General features: G+C 44.3%; 1 protein-coding gene across 8 annotated transcripts in view; it reads left to right on the top strand.

Annotated features, from left to right (window-relative positions):
* The window catches only part of CFAP20DC (CFAP20 domain containing), a 147,120-nt gene extending 128,778 nt beyond the window's left edge, over positions 1-18,342 (top strand). For all 8 annotated transcript variants that reach the window (XM_035106799.3, XM_088662618.1, XM_088662621.1 and 5 more), the window contains 2 exons: positions 11,301-11,392; positions 17,789-18,342. In XM_035106799.3, coding sequence (XP_034962690.3) covers positions 11,301-11,392; positions 17,789-17,901 — 205 coding nt within the window. In that variant the 3' untranslated portion in view covers positions 17,902-18,342. The remainder of the gene's footprint in view (positions 1-11,300; positions 11,393-17,788) is intronic.
* The last annotated feature ends 979 nt before the right edge of the window (positions 18,343-19,321 follow it).

Consider the following 19,321-nt stretch of genomic DNA (forward strand, 5'->3'; position numbering starts at 1 on the left):
AGACACCGGGTGCATGCAGTCCAAGAGAACTGTATGTACTCCAAAATGCAAGTAGAATATTAGGTTAAAAGGTAAATTTCTGTCCTTCATGCCTATGGAAATAAGCTTTAAAAGATGGCTGCACCAGGTACCTACAAATAAGAGTGCAAATATAAATAAGCTGAGTTTGATCCTTTCTTTCAGCTAAGGGACAAATAACTTTATCTTTCAAGAGATTGCATCAAATAGGAGTTGGGGATGATTCTGCATACAGGTCACCTTTCACCCGGCATGCTAACAGTTTATAAATGTGTGGGTGGAAAATATTGTTGATAAAGTTACCTGTTCTTGGTGTAAGATATAGGTACCATTAGCAGATAGTGGCAACCTGAAATGTCATATCCAGATGCATTTGATGAAATGGGCCCTGGCCCATGAAAGCTTGTGCCTCGTTAGATTTCAGCACATCAGAAGAGCCTAGCTGCAAAAAGGCCCACTAGTGGCCAACCAGATACCCATGAAAAGTCTACAAGCAGGACATGAGTTTATTAGCGCACTCCTGCTCATATTCCCCAGCAACTGATATTCAGGGGCATGCATTTCTTTAGTCCTTAAGTTGACACAAGACTCCTTGTTGGTCTTACACAAGTACAGCATGTCATCCTGAAACTCTGTATTCTAAGGAAGCATTTCTGGAAGCTGGTAGGGACTATGCCAGAATACAAGGGTTTTATCAAGACTAATGAGCTAGAAGTTGCCCAGAGACTCTCTTTATTCCTTCCTGTTAATAAATTTTAGGCATATGGGCTACCAAGTTTGTGCATAGTTTTTTTCAATATCAACACCCTACTCCAGAGCCCTAGGTGTGCTCCAGTGCACGTATGGATTTTCTGCACCATCAGATTTCTCCGTTCACTGCCAATGGAGAGGGCAGCTCTTTATACTCAAAGGATGTGCATGTGTAACTGTGCCTGCTCTTGAACTGAACAAAGGTTTTGGGAACTGGGTATATGCTAGAGGCTCAATACCTGCAACAAAGTTTCGTTCCTGTCAATGGGAAATAGGTTTTCTCCTTAATGCCTGTATGCAAAGAAAGAAAGATGACAATTCTGCAAATTATGAAGACTATTAGCAAGACAGGGAAGGTTGTTTGTTTTACAAAAAGAAACCCAAGAGCAAACTAAATGTTCATTTATCATATGCTCCAAGGCTCCTTTAAAACTATGTGTTTTTAATACCTAGGTCACCTTGTATTGATTTATATACGGTACCAAGTTGATCAATGCTAATATACCTTAATTAGAATATACAAACAGATGTGCAGCTTGAGAGTCCTTTATCATGTCTGAACACGTGCATATAAATGTTGAACTTGACACCACAGATTCTATTATGCATATTAACCTCATATGACGGGTTGCTCCAGAATCAATTAATGTTCTGATGAATAAAGACTGCTATCACTATCTATCTAATTTCCCACACTCATAACTCTCTGTCTGTATGTTAGTCCAACACTTCTTAACATTACCAGCTGTAAAAGTGAAGTCTAGGAAGATGGGAATGAAGAGAGTGTCATATGCTGTTTTGGAGAGGGGGTTTCTGTCCTGTCACCTGGGGAACAGCACCCAGTATGTTCCTCCTTGGAACATCAAGGCTGTTTATGCAGACATATCTCTCTGTTATCAGCAGTCATTCATTCAAACCTTTCCCTCGGTCTGGACCAATTTGCAGAACTGGAAATCTCCTTAAGGATGGCCTATACCAGGAAAGAAGAACTTTCAGATGAGGTTGAACTCCCATCATACCCAGTCTGTAGGACCAAGAGTCATGAATTTTGGGGTTTGTAATCTGGCAGCATCTAGAGGGCCACATGTTTCCTGTCACTGGCCTTTAGCCTAGTAAGGGAATAGAGACACGAGCCAATGCAGATAATTGGCAGAAGCCAAGAGCAAGAGGGAAGAGGTGATGGAGGAAGCCAGTGTAGAGGAAAGAGAACCCAGCAGAAAGGAAGCTGGAGCAGGATGGTCTGGGATCTAGGAAAGGAGGAGGAACCAAGAAAAAGCAAATGGGGGCACTGAGTGCCTGAGGTATTAGGAACCAACGGACACTAGAAAGAAGCAAGAGATCTAAAGTTGGACTGGAAGAAGACTTAAGCAAGAAGACTTAAGAGAGCAGAGTGGGAGAAAAACAGGTCTAAGGAATGGAAAGTTGGGCAAAAGCCAATGAGATGCAAGAAAGGGTTGGGAACTTCCTAATCCACACAAACCATCGCTCATTGTTATTATCACATTTCCAGCAGGTATGCTTCCATCCAGCCCAAATCTGCTTTAAAATGCATTTGGTGATCGCCTCAAGTGAACTGGCCTCTGTTGATTTCATTGGGGAAGACACCAGTCGCAGGGACGTCCCAGCACCATGCTGGGACTGTGTTCATGAGCAGTGGGCCCCAACATCACACCACATCAAGTCATCACCCTGTAGAATGTATTGGTGGTCTCTGCATGCTCAACAAAATATGCAAGGCATTCCAAGCTCCATTTTGGAACGCTCCACAAGAATGCATATATATGCGTAGGTCTAGTGTGGAAGGAGGTCCAGCCTGACATATGTAGCTCTTCCCCACAGACTGCATCCCTTTTTCTATGTAGCCAGCTCATAACTTTGTGTCCTAGTCCCTTCAGTGGAGATTCTTTGGCGATCACTCGTAACCAAGTAAGATTGTCTTCCATAAACACGGTTTTAACAACGAATCCGTAAGTGACTGTGGAGGCCAGTTCTGGATCCACACATCCTTCCACAGTGGGGACATAGGTTTCCAGGCGGGAGTTGATCACAGTGTGGATTTGCCAAGCGTGCCTTCCTCTTAGCATGTTTCTCCCTTGCGTCCTGAGTTCAAGTGTCTTCAAAGCCCATGACACTTTTGGTAAAGGCTGTTCTCCAATTGGAGCGGTCGCAGGCCAGTGTTTCCCAGTTGTCAGTGTTTATACTCCATTTTTTAAAAAATTACATTGAGACAGTCTTTAAACCTCTCTTGTTGACGACCAGCATTACACTTTCCATTTTTAAGTTGGGAATAGAGTAGTTGCTTTGGAAGACGATAATCAGGCATCCGCACAACATGACCAGTCCAACGAAATTGACGTTACCTAAACAGTGAATCCAGCCTCAAGTGAACTTAACTTTGACTCCTTATAAAACAACCCTCTCTGTTCTTTAGGCAATGTCAATCCCAATGTCACACAGGCTCCTGAAGTTAACTTCTGTTATCAGGAAACCCATAGATAGCTCCTTTTGCATGTTGATTATATTGATTTTGCTTGAGGCTCTGATAACATAATGAGAGTATGTCTCTAATTAAACAAAATCCTTGATTAGGATTGGGAGGTTTTTTTTGCTGTTTTGAGAAGATAAAACTGGCTCCCCTTTTTTAAAGAAGCAAAGTATTTTCTTCAGTCAGTGTAGGAAACATATTAGATTGTCACATGTTGATTGTCACGGGTTGTAAGTGCACACGCGGGCAAGTGTGCTGTTTGTCATACGGAAATGCTTTCCGTGTAAGAAGTCTGCCTTGGTTGAAACAGGCCCAGGAATAAATTAGAGAGACTGGTGGCAATGCCCACGGGGCTACATGCCTGACACCTGAGATCTTACACAATGCGTTCTCTTATCTTCCTTCAAGAATCAGGTTAGGGCAAGCTGGCGGGTGTGTGTGTGTGTGTGTGCAGGGCATGGAGATAGCTCAGTGGTAGAACACATGCACTAGATCCCAGGTTCAGGCCCTCAAATTTCCATGTATTGCTAACAAAGCCCCTGCCCTGTCTGAAACCCTGCAGAGCCGCTGCCACTTGCCCAAGGCACATAATGCTGAGATAGATTGACTAAGCAGTGGTGTCCAAACCTTTTTCCAAAGAGGGCCAGATTTGATTGACATTGTTGAGGTTTTTTGTGTTTTTTTAGGATTTTACCCCAGGAAATAAACTGCCACAGCGGCTGGATTAAACCAACCGGCGGGCCAGATTAGGCCCCCGAAACGGACTTTGGACATGCCTGGACTAATGGGTTGACTTGGTAGAAACCAGCTTCCTATGGCCCTATCTATCCTGGCAAGGAACTGTATATACCTTTCACTGTCTCTCCCTTGCATATATGCACGTTCTGAAGCACTTGCTAGAAAGCTGTTGCAACTTAAGAGGCAGTGTGCCTAACACTTGTCTTGGCTGCCAGAACAGAGCATCTGTCAATGTTTCCATGATAAACCGGCTTTTTCAGTGGTTTATCCATCAACTGTAGATCTTTGCTGAAGCTCGGCAGATAAGATCTCAGCACAGATGTGTGTGCATGTGTGTGTGGTTTGTTTGTTTGTTTGTTTGTTTGTTTGTTTTGTTAACCAATTTTAAAGAGAGTTTTGCCATTTCTTTTTTTAAAAAACGCATTGGGAGGAAGAATGGTAAAAGGGCTGATGGCATCATTATCCAGGAGAACCTGTCTTGTGCAAGCCCCACTGAAAGGGATGTACCTTACACAGCATCACCATGTGTGTTCTTGTGCACATTGTATACATTCTGATTGGATTTGTGCAAGAGAAATTCCTGGTGAATTCTACCCTTAGACTTTAAAGCAGGATGGGCAGCATCCTGTAGGAACTGTATCGGAAATCCATCTCAAGCTAGGTGGCCTTACCTTACTATAGATTTTATGTGCTTGTAGTTGACATAATTAGCATTTGCTTTCCATGACCGTAGTTCACACCAAACAATGCTTGATGACACATTACCATACTCCTATTTAGAATTATAACCCCCAGATACAATGCAGGTGAGCCCAGCCCTTTGAAATGTTGAGATCATTAGAGTTGAAATGCACAATAAAGCCAGGTTTCTTGTGATATTTCCAATCTTGCAGGACTTCATAATGTCAAATCTATATAGTCATGAGATCTGGTAGCTTTTTTTTTTTTAAGCTGAGGTTTTGAAAGTTTAAATAAAGGCTCAGAGCTCCTTGGAGAGTTGTGTATGGCATACACATTGTTCCCTGTCTAGATGGCAGCTTTTGATTAATGTATTTTATCTTCAAAGATAAATATGTTGTTCATTATTTTTTTAGGGGGGGAAAGTTGGTAGTGATTCACAGTTACGATAACATTTGGGTAAAACTTGCAAGCGCAAATTGAACAGCTCCCAAAATATCTCACTATTTTGTGACCCTGCAGGCAGATACAGAGGAAGTGACGTATAATTGCTTACCTGTTGTGGGTTTTCAAGAATGTGATCTGATAGATGGGGGGAAATTCTTGTTGTTTCCCCTGTTTTTGTTCTGTATTGGTGGGTATGGGCAAATAATGGTCCAAATGCAGGGTTTCTGGGGTGCAGGGGGTGGGGAGTTTGGGATTTAAAAACCTTATGAGGGAGATTGTTGTACGAACCAGGGGTGAATTGTTAAGCAGAATAGAGGTAGAGGAGGCGTAGTAGACTGAGTTTGAGGTGGGTAGAAAGAAGCATTACCTGTCATGCAGATAATTAGAATAATTTTTAAATGTTCAAAGCACCTTCTTCACCTGTACACATACTGTGAGCTCTTCAAATCCTTCCAGCATCCACCTCTCTGTTCTAAGAACCCCCCTAGGCATACCTTTGCCTGTCTGTGCTGATTCCCACTGACAGGGAAGGATTTATTTTATTGCCCACGTTAAACGAACAGTTAATTGCTGGAATTCATTGCCACAAGATGGGATGGTGGCCGCTCGCTTAGATGCCTGTAAAAAGGCCAATTAGAGAAATCCATGGGAAAAATATCTGTCAGTGGTTATTAGTTATGAGGATTAGGCAGAATCTCCAGATTGCCTCTGAATACAGTTCCTAGGAAGCAATGGCCGCAAAAGGCTGTTGTCTTCGTGCCTTCCGTGTGGACTTCCCTGAAGCAACTGGTTGGCCAGTTTGGGGAACAGGATGCTGTATTAGAGCGACCTTTGGTCTGAGCCAACAGGACTCCTCTGATGGCAATATGCTATGTTAAAGATTTCCACATCAGCAGTTTTGTTTGCTGAGGCAGAATATTAGAGGGGATTCCCTACCCCCCACCCCCCACCCCGCATCTTGGCTGAGAAGGAGCAGGTATTTGTCCTTAGATTCACCCCAGATTGTGTATATACACCAGCAGCAGATGATGTGGAATCAACACCCGGTTGCACTAGCAGCAGAGGAGCCAACGGAGAGATGGCAAGCCAATGGCAGGTTTGATCTGCTACAGCGTTTTTGATGCCTGCCAAGATTTTCTGCAGGGAACAAATCTTATCGGGAATCAGCATAGCTTGCCGGAAAGCAGAATAGGCACCATATCTTTCTTTCTTAAAAAAAAAAACCTGTGTAAGATACCATTATGTAAATATGAGATTTCTCCTTATTGAGTCAGACCATGAAGAAGAGTCACTGCAAAAATGCTGCAGCACATGCGTTGCATGAATGATTCTCTAGTTAGGGCTGAGGAAGATTCCCTGTCTGAAAGCATGGGAAGACAGAGTAGGGTCGGAGTCAACAGGACTCCGTTAGATGTAGCAGTGGTCTGACTTGGCATAAGGCAGCTTCCTATGTTCCTGTGTGATGGCAACCTAGGATCACACTATCAATAGACCTCAGGTGTAACACTGTACAATCATGTGTCTTTCACCAGGAGGTGAAAACAGATGTTCATCATCTCCTGTAGACACTTGTGTAGGCAAAGACTTAAGAATGGCAAGTCGTCCACAGAGTTTGCTATTTGGCAGGTCGGGAGTCACAAACTCTGTGAGTCATCTCTTGCTGGTGGAAAAAATGATAGTATTGGGGCAGGGGGTTGTCCCTTTTTAACCTGGCACATAAAACACCGGTTCTGAGAGACCTACATTGACTCCCAGTACATTTCTCGAGCACAATTCAAAGTGTTGGTGCTGACCTTTAAATCCCTAAATGGCCTCAGCCCAGTATACCTGAAGGAGCGTATACCCACCGTTCAGCCCAGACACTGAGGTCCCGTGCCAAGGGCCTTCTGGTGGTTCCCTCACTGTGAGAAGCAAAGTTACAGGGAACCAGGCAGAGGGCCTTCTCAGTAGTGGCACCTGCCCTGTGGAATGCCCTCCCATCAGATGTCAAAGAAATAAGCAACTATGCTACTTTTAAAAGACATCTGAAGGCAGCCCTGTTTAGGGAAGTTTTTAATGTTTAATGCTGTATTGTGTTTTTAATATTCGATTGGGAGCTGCCCAGAGTGGCTGGAGAAACCCAGTCAGATGGGCGAGGTATAAATAATATGTTGTTGTTGTTGTTGTTGTTGTTGTTGTTGTTATATACAGCCCCATTTTTAGGGCAAAGAATATGAAGGTCCTTGTTGCACCCTCCATCGCTCTTTAAGAAAAGCACAAGCACTCCTAGTAAAAACGCATTTAAAGTTTCACATAGCCCCTATCCCCACATTGTGTCAAATGTGTTGCACCTTTTAACTTAGCCCGCACTTGTAGGGGACAAGTAGAGGACTATGCATCCTTGGCAGTGTTGAAGTAGCATTCCGCTCCCTTCTGTACATGGGATGGGGAAGAAGCACTCTTTTGTCCTCTGCCTCAGGTAGGAAAATGTCTTGGCCTGGCTCTGAAATTCTATTAACTTTTAGGAGTGTCAACAATTTCAAAAAAAGCCCGAGAAGCAGTGACTTAATATGGAACTTTCTGCAGAACAAGTTTCACAAAGTAGATCAGGTCTAATAAGGTAATAAGCAAACAGTATGTGGAATTGTGGATTAACCAACCCAAACTCCCTTCTTAATTATAGGGCTCCCCAACAAATCTTGTGATTTACTGGAGCAAAACGCTGCCTCTGCAGCCATTTCCTAGAGGAGCCATTATCTGTGGCTTTCTGTGATTCTCTCTGTACAGCCAGGAGAATGGCGGTGGGTTGCTTAACTGTTGTGGTGATTACAAGAAGTTTTAGTTAAACTCCCCTGACATTTTCTTTCCTTTTTTAAAAAGAAAAACCAGTCTATAATCTCTAAAAGGGAGCCAGAGTGGAGAGGAGGGTGCATCAACCTCTTGAATCAACCTCTCGTATTTCTCCCCCCAATATTTTATCCCCACCCCCCACCCCGTACCTTTTCACCCATGAGGCCAAAACAGCTTGAATGGGCCTGTTTTGACAGAGGAAACCACCAAGGTAGAAACAATAAGATGGCCCTTGTTGGTCTCCCTTCAAAGTCCTATCACCTGGGTAGCTGCTTTAGTGTTTTGTTCTGGCGTATTATAAGGAAAGAAAGCATATGGGGTGGTGTAACTACCCTTTGATTTCCATCACACTGGACTTTACTATACGAATTCCTGAACCAGATTTCTGCCCCCATCCCTGCCCACTTGAACATGCAGCTTTGGAAGGCTGCCTGAAATATTGGGGGACCTGAAGCAGCAGCTCTTAGCCTGGGAGCTGGGTGGGCTGTGGGGTGGCAAGCTAAGAAAGCAGGCTGACCAATGTGAGTTGCCCAGAGAGGGCTGGATTCATCCTGCTGATTTGAAATTGGGCACACGGTTTAAGGCAGGCCTAAAGGTTGGGGGAGGGGGGTTGAAATGAAAGTGTATGTCAGCCTCACGGTCTTTTTTCGGATGGTTCTGGGATAATAAATCAGTACAGTATGGTATCATTTATCCAGATGCTTTGGCAGATGGGAAAGACTCCACAGTGAACAGATGCCCATAATATTATACATAATGGGAGGAAGGGACAGAAATACATAGCTGTCACATGAACTGATGGGCAGGATATTGGAGGAACAGATAAAGAAACGTTGGCACTATAGTGTGGCTTTAGTTTGCCACTGTGCTTGATTTTCAGCGATATTTATATCTTGAAGGGGTGTCTGTAGCTGTTAGTCCTGGCCATCTCTGAAAATCACGCTAAAACGTGCCTGTCTGCCTATTCATCTTCATTCAGCTTCTCCCCAGAAAACGTTCCCACTGCCTTGCAAGTGTCGTCAGGCTCCTGCAGACTCTGCAGGCTCCTAATAACTGGTTCAGTAACTCAGCTGATTATTATCATTAGTTCTCATTGTCTACGATTGGAGCTTTAAGATCGTTAGAGAAGCCTTTGTGTGTACAAATAAAATAGTAAAGGGGGGTAGCTTTTATGGGACATTGTCTGTTCCAAAGGAACATAGATAGAGGCCTGAAACAGAGTCACCCCATTTGTCCACCTAGCCAGGGGCATAGCATAAGGGGGGCTGTGTGTGCCAGGAGGGTGTGTTAACCAGGTGTGTCCCCCATGCATGCACAGCCTGGTACACTTCTCTGCCCACTAAGGGCTGCATTGGTGAGCTGGGCTCCCCCCCCCCCTGCTTGGGTGGGCTGGCAGCTCTGGTGATGGCTGGGGATGCTTCAGCAGCAAGAGCTGGGCAGGTGCACCCCACCTGGAGCACACCTGCCCACCATAGCTGCCAAGTTATCCCTTTTTTACAGGGATTTTCCCTTATGCTGAATAGGCTTCCTCGCGAGAAAAGCAAAAACTTGGCAGCTATGCTGCCCACCCCAAGCGCAAGCAACCAACGCTTTGTCACTGCAGATAGCTCACTGTTATCTTCACTGACTGGCAGCAGCTCTCCAAACTTTCAGACGGAGAGCCTTTCTCAGCCTTATCTGGAGATAGCAGAGATTAAACCAGGCATCCCCAAACTTCGGCCCTCCAGATGTTTTGGACTACAATTTCCATCTTCCCTGACCACTGTTCCTGTTAGCTAGGGATCATGGGAGTTGTAGGCCAAAACATCTGGAGGGCCGCAGTTTGGGGGTGCCTGGATTAAACCCAAGACCATCTGCATGCAACGCAGGTGCTCTGATGCTGAGCATATAGCAAGTATTAAGCTGCAGTCTGATACAGTTTCATCTAATAAGTGAGGGTTTTTTTTTATATGGGGACCATATTGCCAGTTTAAATAGCCCCTCAGCTGTGCGACAGACCATGCCAGCTCATGCTTTTTCACAGCCACACTACCATCCTTTGAATATCTACTCAAAAGTAAATGTAAGAAATCAGTAAATGAAAACAACTTGATTCCCGTTGGGCTCAATGAGACTAGTTTACCTTCCAGATGTTTTGGTCTGCAATTCCCACCTGACCACTCCCACCTGACCATTGACCATGCTGACTAGGACTGATGGGGAAATGTATTTCAAGACACCCACAGAGCACCAGATTGTGGAAGGCTAGTATATAGGATTGCAGCCTTGCTTGCATTCTCCAGCTGGAGACAGAGAGTTATAAGAGCTGAAGTTGTTATGGCGGAGGCATTCTTCCCTATGGTGTACAAACCTTTACTTTATCCCACTAGTAAAGGTTTTGCAGGCTTTTTGAAGCACCACAAAGACCTGGAAAGCTGATTGACCAGAGACCATAGTGCCTCTTACATGCCATATCTTCAGCTCTTTGAACTACCTGTTGACAAACTCCAGCCTTTCTTATACCACATCTCCAATCTCCCTGAAAGTTAAAGGGGCCCAAGAAATCTCCTGAATCAAAAACAATGCCGTTCTAGAGCTTGGGTGGAGGTGAGGTACCTGTGCTTGTTCTCTGCCTCTTTGCAGCGATAACAAAAGGAACCGGTATACATTTTTATTATGGATCTGATTCTTAACTAATGTTTCAAGATTAAATTCTGGAAGCTCCTGGCTCCTATATTTGCTGGATCAGCTTTAAATAGTGCTGCACACTATATTGAAACAATGTCAGTATTGAATTATTTTCACAGGAGAGCATTTTGTCAAAGAAGCATTTTCTTCAAGTTGCATTTCTCTGCGGACTGGGTCAAATGCTACCTTAAAGAAGCAGTACCTTTTAGAACATTGGGTTTTTTTCCTGGGCTAGAATTTGCTAGTCTCACCAAATACAGAGCGGTGGTTACAGTGGATTATCCTTATGTGCCCATGAAGCGCAGTAAACAAAAAGTGAGATGATACTTCTTCTTTGGCAATCACTCGTACCCGAGTAAGATTGTCTTCCATGAAAACAGTTTTAACAATGAGTCTGTAAGTGACTGTGGAGGCCAATTCTGGATCCACATATAGCTCAGGGCTTCCCTAAAAAGCAACACTAATATTGCGTCTGACTTCCTTTCTTTTCTCACTCCCATTTTTTTAGCATATCATTTTACTGCCCTGCCAAATTGGAACTAGTTAAGGAAAGGAGTGGAGGTAGCAAGGTGGAAGGGGGAGAGTTGGATGTTCAAAGGGCTCATGTTACACAAAGCCATATCTTCTGCTACATAAGCTATACACACCACCACAACCGAGCTTTAATTATTTAAATTGTGTTATTCAGGGATTGGTTAAATGCATTCAGCCCTCCTATAATTCCTCCAAGCCAGCAGCTGGAAGAACATCCTGAAGTGACAGCACACCTGAGCACTCAAGGTAAGACCAGTGTGTGTGGAAGAGGTGTGGAAGAATTGGAGGGCAGCTGGGAGGGATGCCCTGAGAGCCCAGTGCCGCTCACAGGGGCCCGTGTGTGCCTGTTGCATCCTTCTTGGCCACCAGAGGGCAGTTAGGCGAAGAAGAAGAGTTTGGATTTGATATCCCGCTTTATCACTCCCCTTAAGGAGTCTCAAAGCGGCTAACAATCTCCTTTCCCTTCCTCCTCCACAACAAACACTCTGTGAGGTGAGTGAGGCTGAGAGACTTCAGAGAAGTGTGACTAGCGCAAGGTCACCCAGCAGCTGCAGGTGGAGGAGCGGGGAGGCAAACCCAGTTCACCAGATTATGAGTCCACCGCTCTTAACCACTACACCAAGCTGGCTCTCAGGGGAGATACAGCAGCTTGGGTGCACTGCAAGCCCATCCCTGCACAGCTTTTGCGAGTGGTGCATTGGGCTCTCAGGGCGCCTGGGCTTGCGCACCACCTTGGGCTCCGTACCCGTTGTGCCGCCCCCAAAGGTAAGTGCTGCCTGGGGCGATCCGCTTCCTCCGCACACACACACCCAGCTACACCACTGCTCTCTCCTCACATTCGCCATGACACTGCTCTCATGATCACAATGGGCTCCTTTGCTTTTCCTCCAAACACGGAAAATTCATGCGATATCTCAGTATACCTCCGCTACATCTTTTTGGCTACCCTCAAGAATGAAGCCATCTCAGTGATTTATTCTCTAATATAGACAGTGCTCCTCAAATTGGGAATCTTTTCATGGAAGTGTAAAATTGCTGTTGCTTTCGACAGCAGACTAGCTGACAAGGCAGGACCTTGCTGTGAGGGATCTGGCAATGCTTTATGCTAAGGGCCCTAAACACGTCAAAGGGAAAGGATGGTAATCCTTGAGTTAAAGACACATTACATATATATATATATATATATATATAATAGGGGCCTGAGAAGATTCTTAACAGCAACCTCATGACATCAGTTCTTCCTGTACAGTGGAACCTCGGTTTACGAACGCGATCCGTTCCACGGAGGCGTTCGTAAACGGAGGCATTCACTCCCCAAAGGCACGCTTCTGCGCATGCGCGAGCTGCACAGATTGTGTCTGCGCATCCGACGCGGCAGAACCCGGATGTAAACACTTCCGGGTCCGCAGCGTTCATAAACGGAGGTGTTTGTAAACGGGACTGTTTGTAAACCGAGGTACCACTGTAATCATGCTGCAATTCCTGATTCCAAAACTGCTAGCCGAGGAGCTGGACCTTAGAAACTACTTCATATGCAACCAGAACAATTCTGTTCATCTAACCTGCCTTCCAAATCTTATTTTTTATTGTTACTACCATTACTATTACTTGAATTTTAGTGGAGGGGAGGTTTAAAACAAAAAGTGACTTACAACATAGTCCAAACACTAAAATCAAATATAATAGCCAGAACAGAATAAAAGCCAAAAATGCACCCAAATATACATAAAAGGTAGGCATACTGCACCCCACCCCACTAAAAGGTAGGCAAGGAAGGGGCCACAAATATAACTAAAACCAGTTCTTTTTTCTGGGAGTACTCAAGGGCATGGAGTACCGGCACCTTTTTTTTCCTAGAAGAAAAGCACTGGTTAAAAGTGTGGCACTTACTGTAACAACTTCATGGTAAGTACCGGCACCTTATTTTCCAGAAGAAAATCACTGCCTAAAAACCTCCAAATCAAAAGCCTGGGGAAAAAGAAACATTGTAGCCTGGCATCTAAAAATAGTTACTTATGCCCTGGTGATCAACTTCTTGTATGACCATTGTAGGAAAAAGGATGTTGGACATAGATGGTCTGAATTAGATGGGCTCATTTGATGTTCTTTTCACAATCAGACATGTAGAATCGGTACAAATGTGTAGGATAAAAATGTGTTTTCTTTCTCCGCCTTCCCATTTTTCTCCTCTCTCTTTCTTGTTGTTTTGGTGCCACTATGTTAGGGTTAAGATGATTCAAGAACTAGAAAGGGGTTTCATCTCACAAAGAATCAGCAACTCTCCAAATACGTAGTTGAGAGGTTCCGCAAACACATCAGCTGCACCACAACCCACAAGCAACATATAGATAGCAATTGCAGTTTGGGGCACTTGAACAAGAAAGTGGGCAAACAGCTTTTCACCCACCCTGCTTACACAGCAAGCGCTTAAGCACAAAATTAAAGCAAAGTAGAAGAAGACACACTTTTGAAGGTGGGACCTCTCACCAGGAGTCTGAACAGAAGACATCATCCTAAATTTCAGATATAGAATCATAGAATTGTTTCACCAGCTTATAAACCTGCATAGATATTTACAGCGTAATCCCCTCAGATGTGATGGCACTCATCTGTGCCTCAAAACAGAGTGGAGACATGATTAAATCAACCAAAGAAGTTCTTTTACGCCACATTTTTAAAAAGTAATGGTCGCTTATGTCCAACCTGATCCATGAGACAAGTTTAAATGCCGGGGCTGAAAAGATAGATGCACCTTCTTTGGACATACCCAGTGAGGTTGTTGACATTTTCCTTTAGAACAGAAGGCAACATCACAAACTTTTTATAATTCCCCTCAGTTTCTAAAGACTCTTGGGCATATGGGACTAGTTGTGCAATCCCTTCGATCCCCAGCCCCACTTTCCACCACTTTAAGGCCACATTATAAACTCCCTCCGTGTCATGAAAAGCTTTGCAACTGGCATTCTCTCCTTGCTAAATGTAGCTGACAGCTCCCCTTGCAGGGACTGGGGTCAGGGTCACATCCCTTGTCTTAGCATAAGTACATCTCCCCTGAGTTGCATGGACTATTTCTGCAGTGCAGTGGCCCTTGTCACTGAGTCGCGAATTACAGACATAGTGGAAGCTGCAGTGCAAAAAGCAGCTGCCATCCGAAGGAGGTTGATGCCTCCTAAATCACAGAGACACAGAGGCTCGAAGATAACAAAATCAAGTTATCAGGCAAGAAAACCTGTGGTTATTTACTACTCGGTACAGAATATCCTTGTCAACTTTTATATGCATCTCTAATGAGATCCTAAAACAAAAACTCAATTTTGTTGTTCATGCTAATAAAAGATCTCTGTGATATCCTTTATTTGGAGCCATAACTCACGGCTAACACATGAAAGGCCCGTTTTTCCATTTTATAGCTCCCTGTTTGTTTGGTGAGCATCTGCTTCTTCAGGAATGTATCTTTACTTAACCAAGGGGTGTATAGATTTGAAGGGATAGCATGGACTGGGGGGAGGGGGTGAGTAATGCTTCTTTTGTAAAAAGCCCCCATTATTATTACAATGACCATGTTAATTCTCTTTTCTTCCCAGCTTCAGAATTACCATCCCAGGTCAGGCCCTAGAAGGGTCCATCTGGTTCAGCACTCCGGTTCGGAGAGTGGATAGATAGACAGACAGACAACTCTAGGTGCTCACAAGCAGAGTATGAGGACAATGTCCTCCTCCTGTTCCTTGTTCCAGTATGGGATGTCCAGGTCCATACTGCCTTCTCTGTCTGTGGTGGCTTTATTTGGCTGCTTAGACAGTTTTGTGGTGCTGCCCAACCAACTGGGCATACTGGCCCCACTGGTAGAATATAGGACTCCTCCAGATGAACTATTTATTTTGCATTTGTTCTGATTTGCTTACATGGAGTTTAGCATTCATTCCGGCTTGCTTACAGTGAGCATTCATCTCACACCCATCTTGCTTTGCTTATAGGATGTTTTCAGGTCTTCCCATTAGTCCTTCATCCATCCCACGTTTTCAAATGCATCCCCTCACTACCCTTCAGACTGCAGAAAGGCCGTGTGTTCGAGTGGATTTGTTGCACTAGGGCAACAGAGCACTTTAATCCGCTCTAATTGTACAAAGCTAAAAATTCTGCTTCACGCTTGAATCCCTCTCGCAAAATACTGACAGCCTGGAGGTGCCCATAGTGTTATGAGCTGTGAAAGAGCAGTAGGTACCAGTCACCCGCTGCTCATAAATCTCATGTGGTGCCATGCAACAGAAGCTCGCTCTCAAGCCAGTTTAGCTACCAAGCTTTTAAAATAAAACGCATCATTCAGTTCATCTGTCACCGCTCCGAAATGGTTTAATCCAGCCCCCTAGGGACGGGGAGTTGTGTTTCCTTAAGGATGTAAAAAGCTAGTTAAGGAACAAAGCATGGAGGGAAAAGCACACTGGAACGGGACTGGGGTATCTGCACACAATCTGTACCCTCCTATTTCCTATAACCTGTAACTTGCCTGGTCTCAGCTGTAAATACATTCTAAACATTGTGAAGCCGCTGCTGTTGGCATAACAGGCCATTACTCTGAGTCGGCAGAGCATACAATGCAGTTACTTCGCACTGTCATTCTGAGAAAGAGGTGAGCACTTTAGATGAAATGTAGAATACAGCCTGCATTCAACTGTGAATTATTATTTGCCATCAGGTTATTATCCATCATCTACCTTACTTTTTAGCTCTTATAAAAAGACTTTTCGTGAAATGGGCTCATAGCTCTCTGCTGGCGTTCTTTTTCCAAAAAAATGTGTTTGATGGAATAAAGAAACACAGGGAATTTCTAGCCACAGTTGTGGGTTTCTCAGCAGCTGCTACTCAGCCTGGCGTCTTTGTGTGCCCAGTTCGAGGTCATACCAGAGTCCCATCTAGTCCAGCTACCTGTTTCTTGCTGTGGCCCACAAGATTCCTCTGTGAAGCCCACAAACAGGTCCTGAAGCATGTCCCATTGTTGTTCCCCAGCAAGTGGTATTCAGAGGCAAGCAGCCTCTCAACACTTGATTAGTCATTGTTGATCGCCCTAACCTCCATGAATTTGTCTAAGCCTATTTCTAAGTTGGTTCCCATCCCCGTACCTTGTGGTAGAGAATTCCATAGCATAACTCAGCTATGTGGGAAAGGACGGTACTTGCTTTTGTCTGTCAGTCACCCATCATCAAACTTCATTGAATAATTGTGTTCTAGTATTCTGAGTCAGGGGATGCAGGTAGCGCTGTGGGTTAAACCACAGAGCCTAGAGCTTGCCGATCAGAAGGTCGGCGGTTCGAATCCCTGCGACGGGGTGAGCTCCTGTTGCTCAGTCCCAGCTCCTGCCCACCTAGCACTTCGAAAGCACATCAAAGTGCAAGTAGATAAATAGGTACCACTACAGCGGGAAGGTAAATGGCATTTCCATGCGCTGTTCTGGTTCGCTAGAAGCGACTTTGTCATGCTGGCCACATGACCTGTAAGCTGTACGCCAGCTCCCTCGGCCAATAACGTGAGATGAGTGCTGCAACCCCATAGTCGGTCTTGACTGGACCTAATGGTCAGGGGTCCCTTTACCTTTTATTCTGAGTCAGGGAGGAAAACCTATCTCTGTCCCCTTTCTCCATTCCACAAGTAATTTTACACACTTTACAATGCCCTCCTTTGCTTCTGTTTTTAGTAAACTATGAAGCCCCAAACTTTCTCATCTTCCCTCATAGCAGTCAATTGGTTGGCATTTCCAGCACCTTTTCCAGTTTGACAATACAGTGGTACCTCTAGTTAAGAACTTAATTTGTTCCGGAGGTCCGTTCTTAACCTGAAACTGTTCTTAACCTGAAGCACCACTTTCGCTAATGGGGCCTCCTGCTGCTGCCACGCTGCCAGAGCACGATTTCTGTTCTCATCCTGAAGCAAAGTTCTTAACCTGAGGTACCATACTATTTCTGGGTTAGCGGAGTTTGTAACCTGAAGCGTTTGTAACCCGAGGTACCACTGTATCCTTTTTGAGACATACTGGTCAGAATTACACACATTCTTCCAAGTAAATTCCTACCATGGATTTGTATAAAGCAGGGGTTGTCAACCTAGTCCCTACCGCCCACTAGTGGGCATTTCAGGATTCTAGGTGGGCAGTAGGGGATTCTGTGGCACAAGCTGAATCCTCCTTCCATCGAGCACTGGTGGGCAGTAAGGAAATTGTACCATCAAGAAAGATGCATTAGTGGGCGGTAGGTATAAAAAGGTTGACTACCCCTAGTATAAAGGCTTTACAGTGTTGGCTGTTTATTTGTGATCCATTTCCCAATGAACTCTTATATGGAATTCACCTTCTTCACAATGGCTGGAGAGATGCAGAGGCAGCCCCACAGTAAACAGCTTAATTTTCAATAATAGCTAAGAGTGGTTCCTGTATCTACCATTGCAGTACACCTCTATCAACAGGGGAAGAAGGGATGTCAACTTATGCCCTGCTTGTCAACTTCCCAAAGGCCACTGCTGGAAAACAAATACTGGGCTAAATGGACTTTTGGTGTGAGCCTGTGAGACAGTTTAGAATATCGTATCTCCTCCACCTGTGGTTGTTGTTTTCCTGGTCAAACCAGAATTAATTGACTCTTCATTTCATTTTAGGTGAAGGGGATGACTTTGAGGCTGAAGAAGATGAAGTTCTCACTCTCTTGTATGACCCATGCCTAAACTGTTACTTTGATCCTGAAACTGGGAAATATTATGAGTTGGCGTAGCCAGTTGCAAGAGCAGGAAGCGTGGCGCTTGTTTGGCGCTGTCCCAGAACTTGGGTCATTTGCAAAGTACTGATGCAAAGCTAACTCTTTTCTACTCTGCGGTCCAAAACCTTACATCAGTCCATAGTGTGTGTAGACAAACCAAGTCACTTGCAAATATGATACAATCTTATTTTTATAGATTTGTGCTATATTTTAATAGAATGCTTAAGCAAGGTTTTGGGGTTTTCACATACATTTGTTTGGCTGGCTGGTGTTATATAAAATTTGGAAAGGTTTGTCTGTATGAACAAATTACGCTGAATCAAATATATTACCAGGTTCATCTATGAATGATGGTGTGGTACCAAAAAAAATCACTTGTTCTTTCATCTCTGTTAATTTAAGAGAATGTAATGCATCTTTGTACTTTCAAAAATACAGTGTGATGTTCAAGGGGAATTGTCTCATAAAATGTCTTTTCACTTTTTTTTTTGTTGGATAAAAACATTTTTTTTTCTCAAGTGGCATTCCTGGGGAGGGGGGATATCAAATCACCTTACAGCTTTTTTGACACATTGCATAAACCTTGAAAGGATGAATACACAGCCCTTTTATTCCAGAGTAATTAACCACCCTGTGCTAATGCCTATGAGAATTAAAACAACACATATAAAACGGGGGGGCAGGGGGGTGAAGTCCACACTCTCACTATACTTAAACCAGAAAGAGCACAAAGAGCATTGTCCAGAGGTCAGACATGCATACAATTGCCTGACATCGCAACACGCTGGCGGAGATGTGACATTGCACACTCAAATCTCTTGCTTGCCCAACAGTGTCTTGAGAAATATGTGAAGGTGCTTTGCGTAGTTCTGTCTCTGCAGCTAAGCTGGTCAAGCCCAGTATGTGCAACATATACAGTTCATATGTACGGTATATAACCTACAAAACTAATTCCAATCTTAATACATTTTGTCTTTTCTTATTGTTTCTTCTTGTAAGTACCTGTATAACACAATCCTTAGGTAAAAATACAGTCATACCTCTTGTTACGAATGCTGCGGGTTGCGTACAACACGGGATACGAACGCGCCGAACCCGGAAGTACCGGAACGGGTTACTTCCGGGTTTGGCAGTTCCCGCAGACGCGATGAATCGCGTCATGCACAGAAACGCCGAACCGTGCCGTGCACATGCGCAGACGCGGCACTTCATGTTGCATACTGCTCATGTTGCGTACGGGGCTCCAGAACAGATCCCATAGGCAAAATGAGGTACCACTGTAGAAAAGTCCTTAAGGTAACGAGAACAACACAGCTGATCTAGATTGCTGGCACAAGCTGGCTGGTGCAGGTGCAAACTGCTAACTTGGGCAGAACAAGGTTTCCAGATATCTCCCTTGTTTCACCCCGAAGGGCTTCCTCAACTGATATTAGAT

The sequence above is a fragment of the Zootoca vivipara genome, chromosome 2 (genome assembly GCF_965207765.1).
Source record: "Zootoca vivipara chromosome 2, rZooViv2.hap1.1, whole genome shotgun sequence".
NCBI lineage: Eukaryota > Metazoa > Chordata > Lepidosauria > Squamata > Lacertidae > Zootoca > Zootoca vivipara.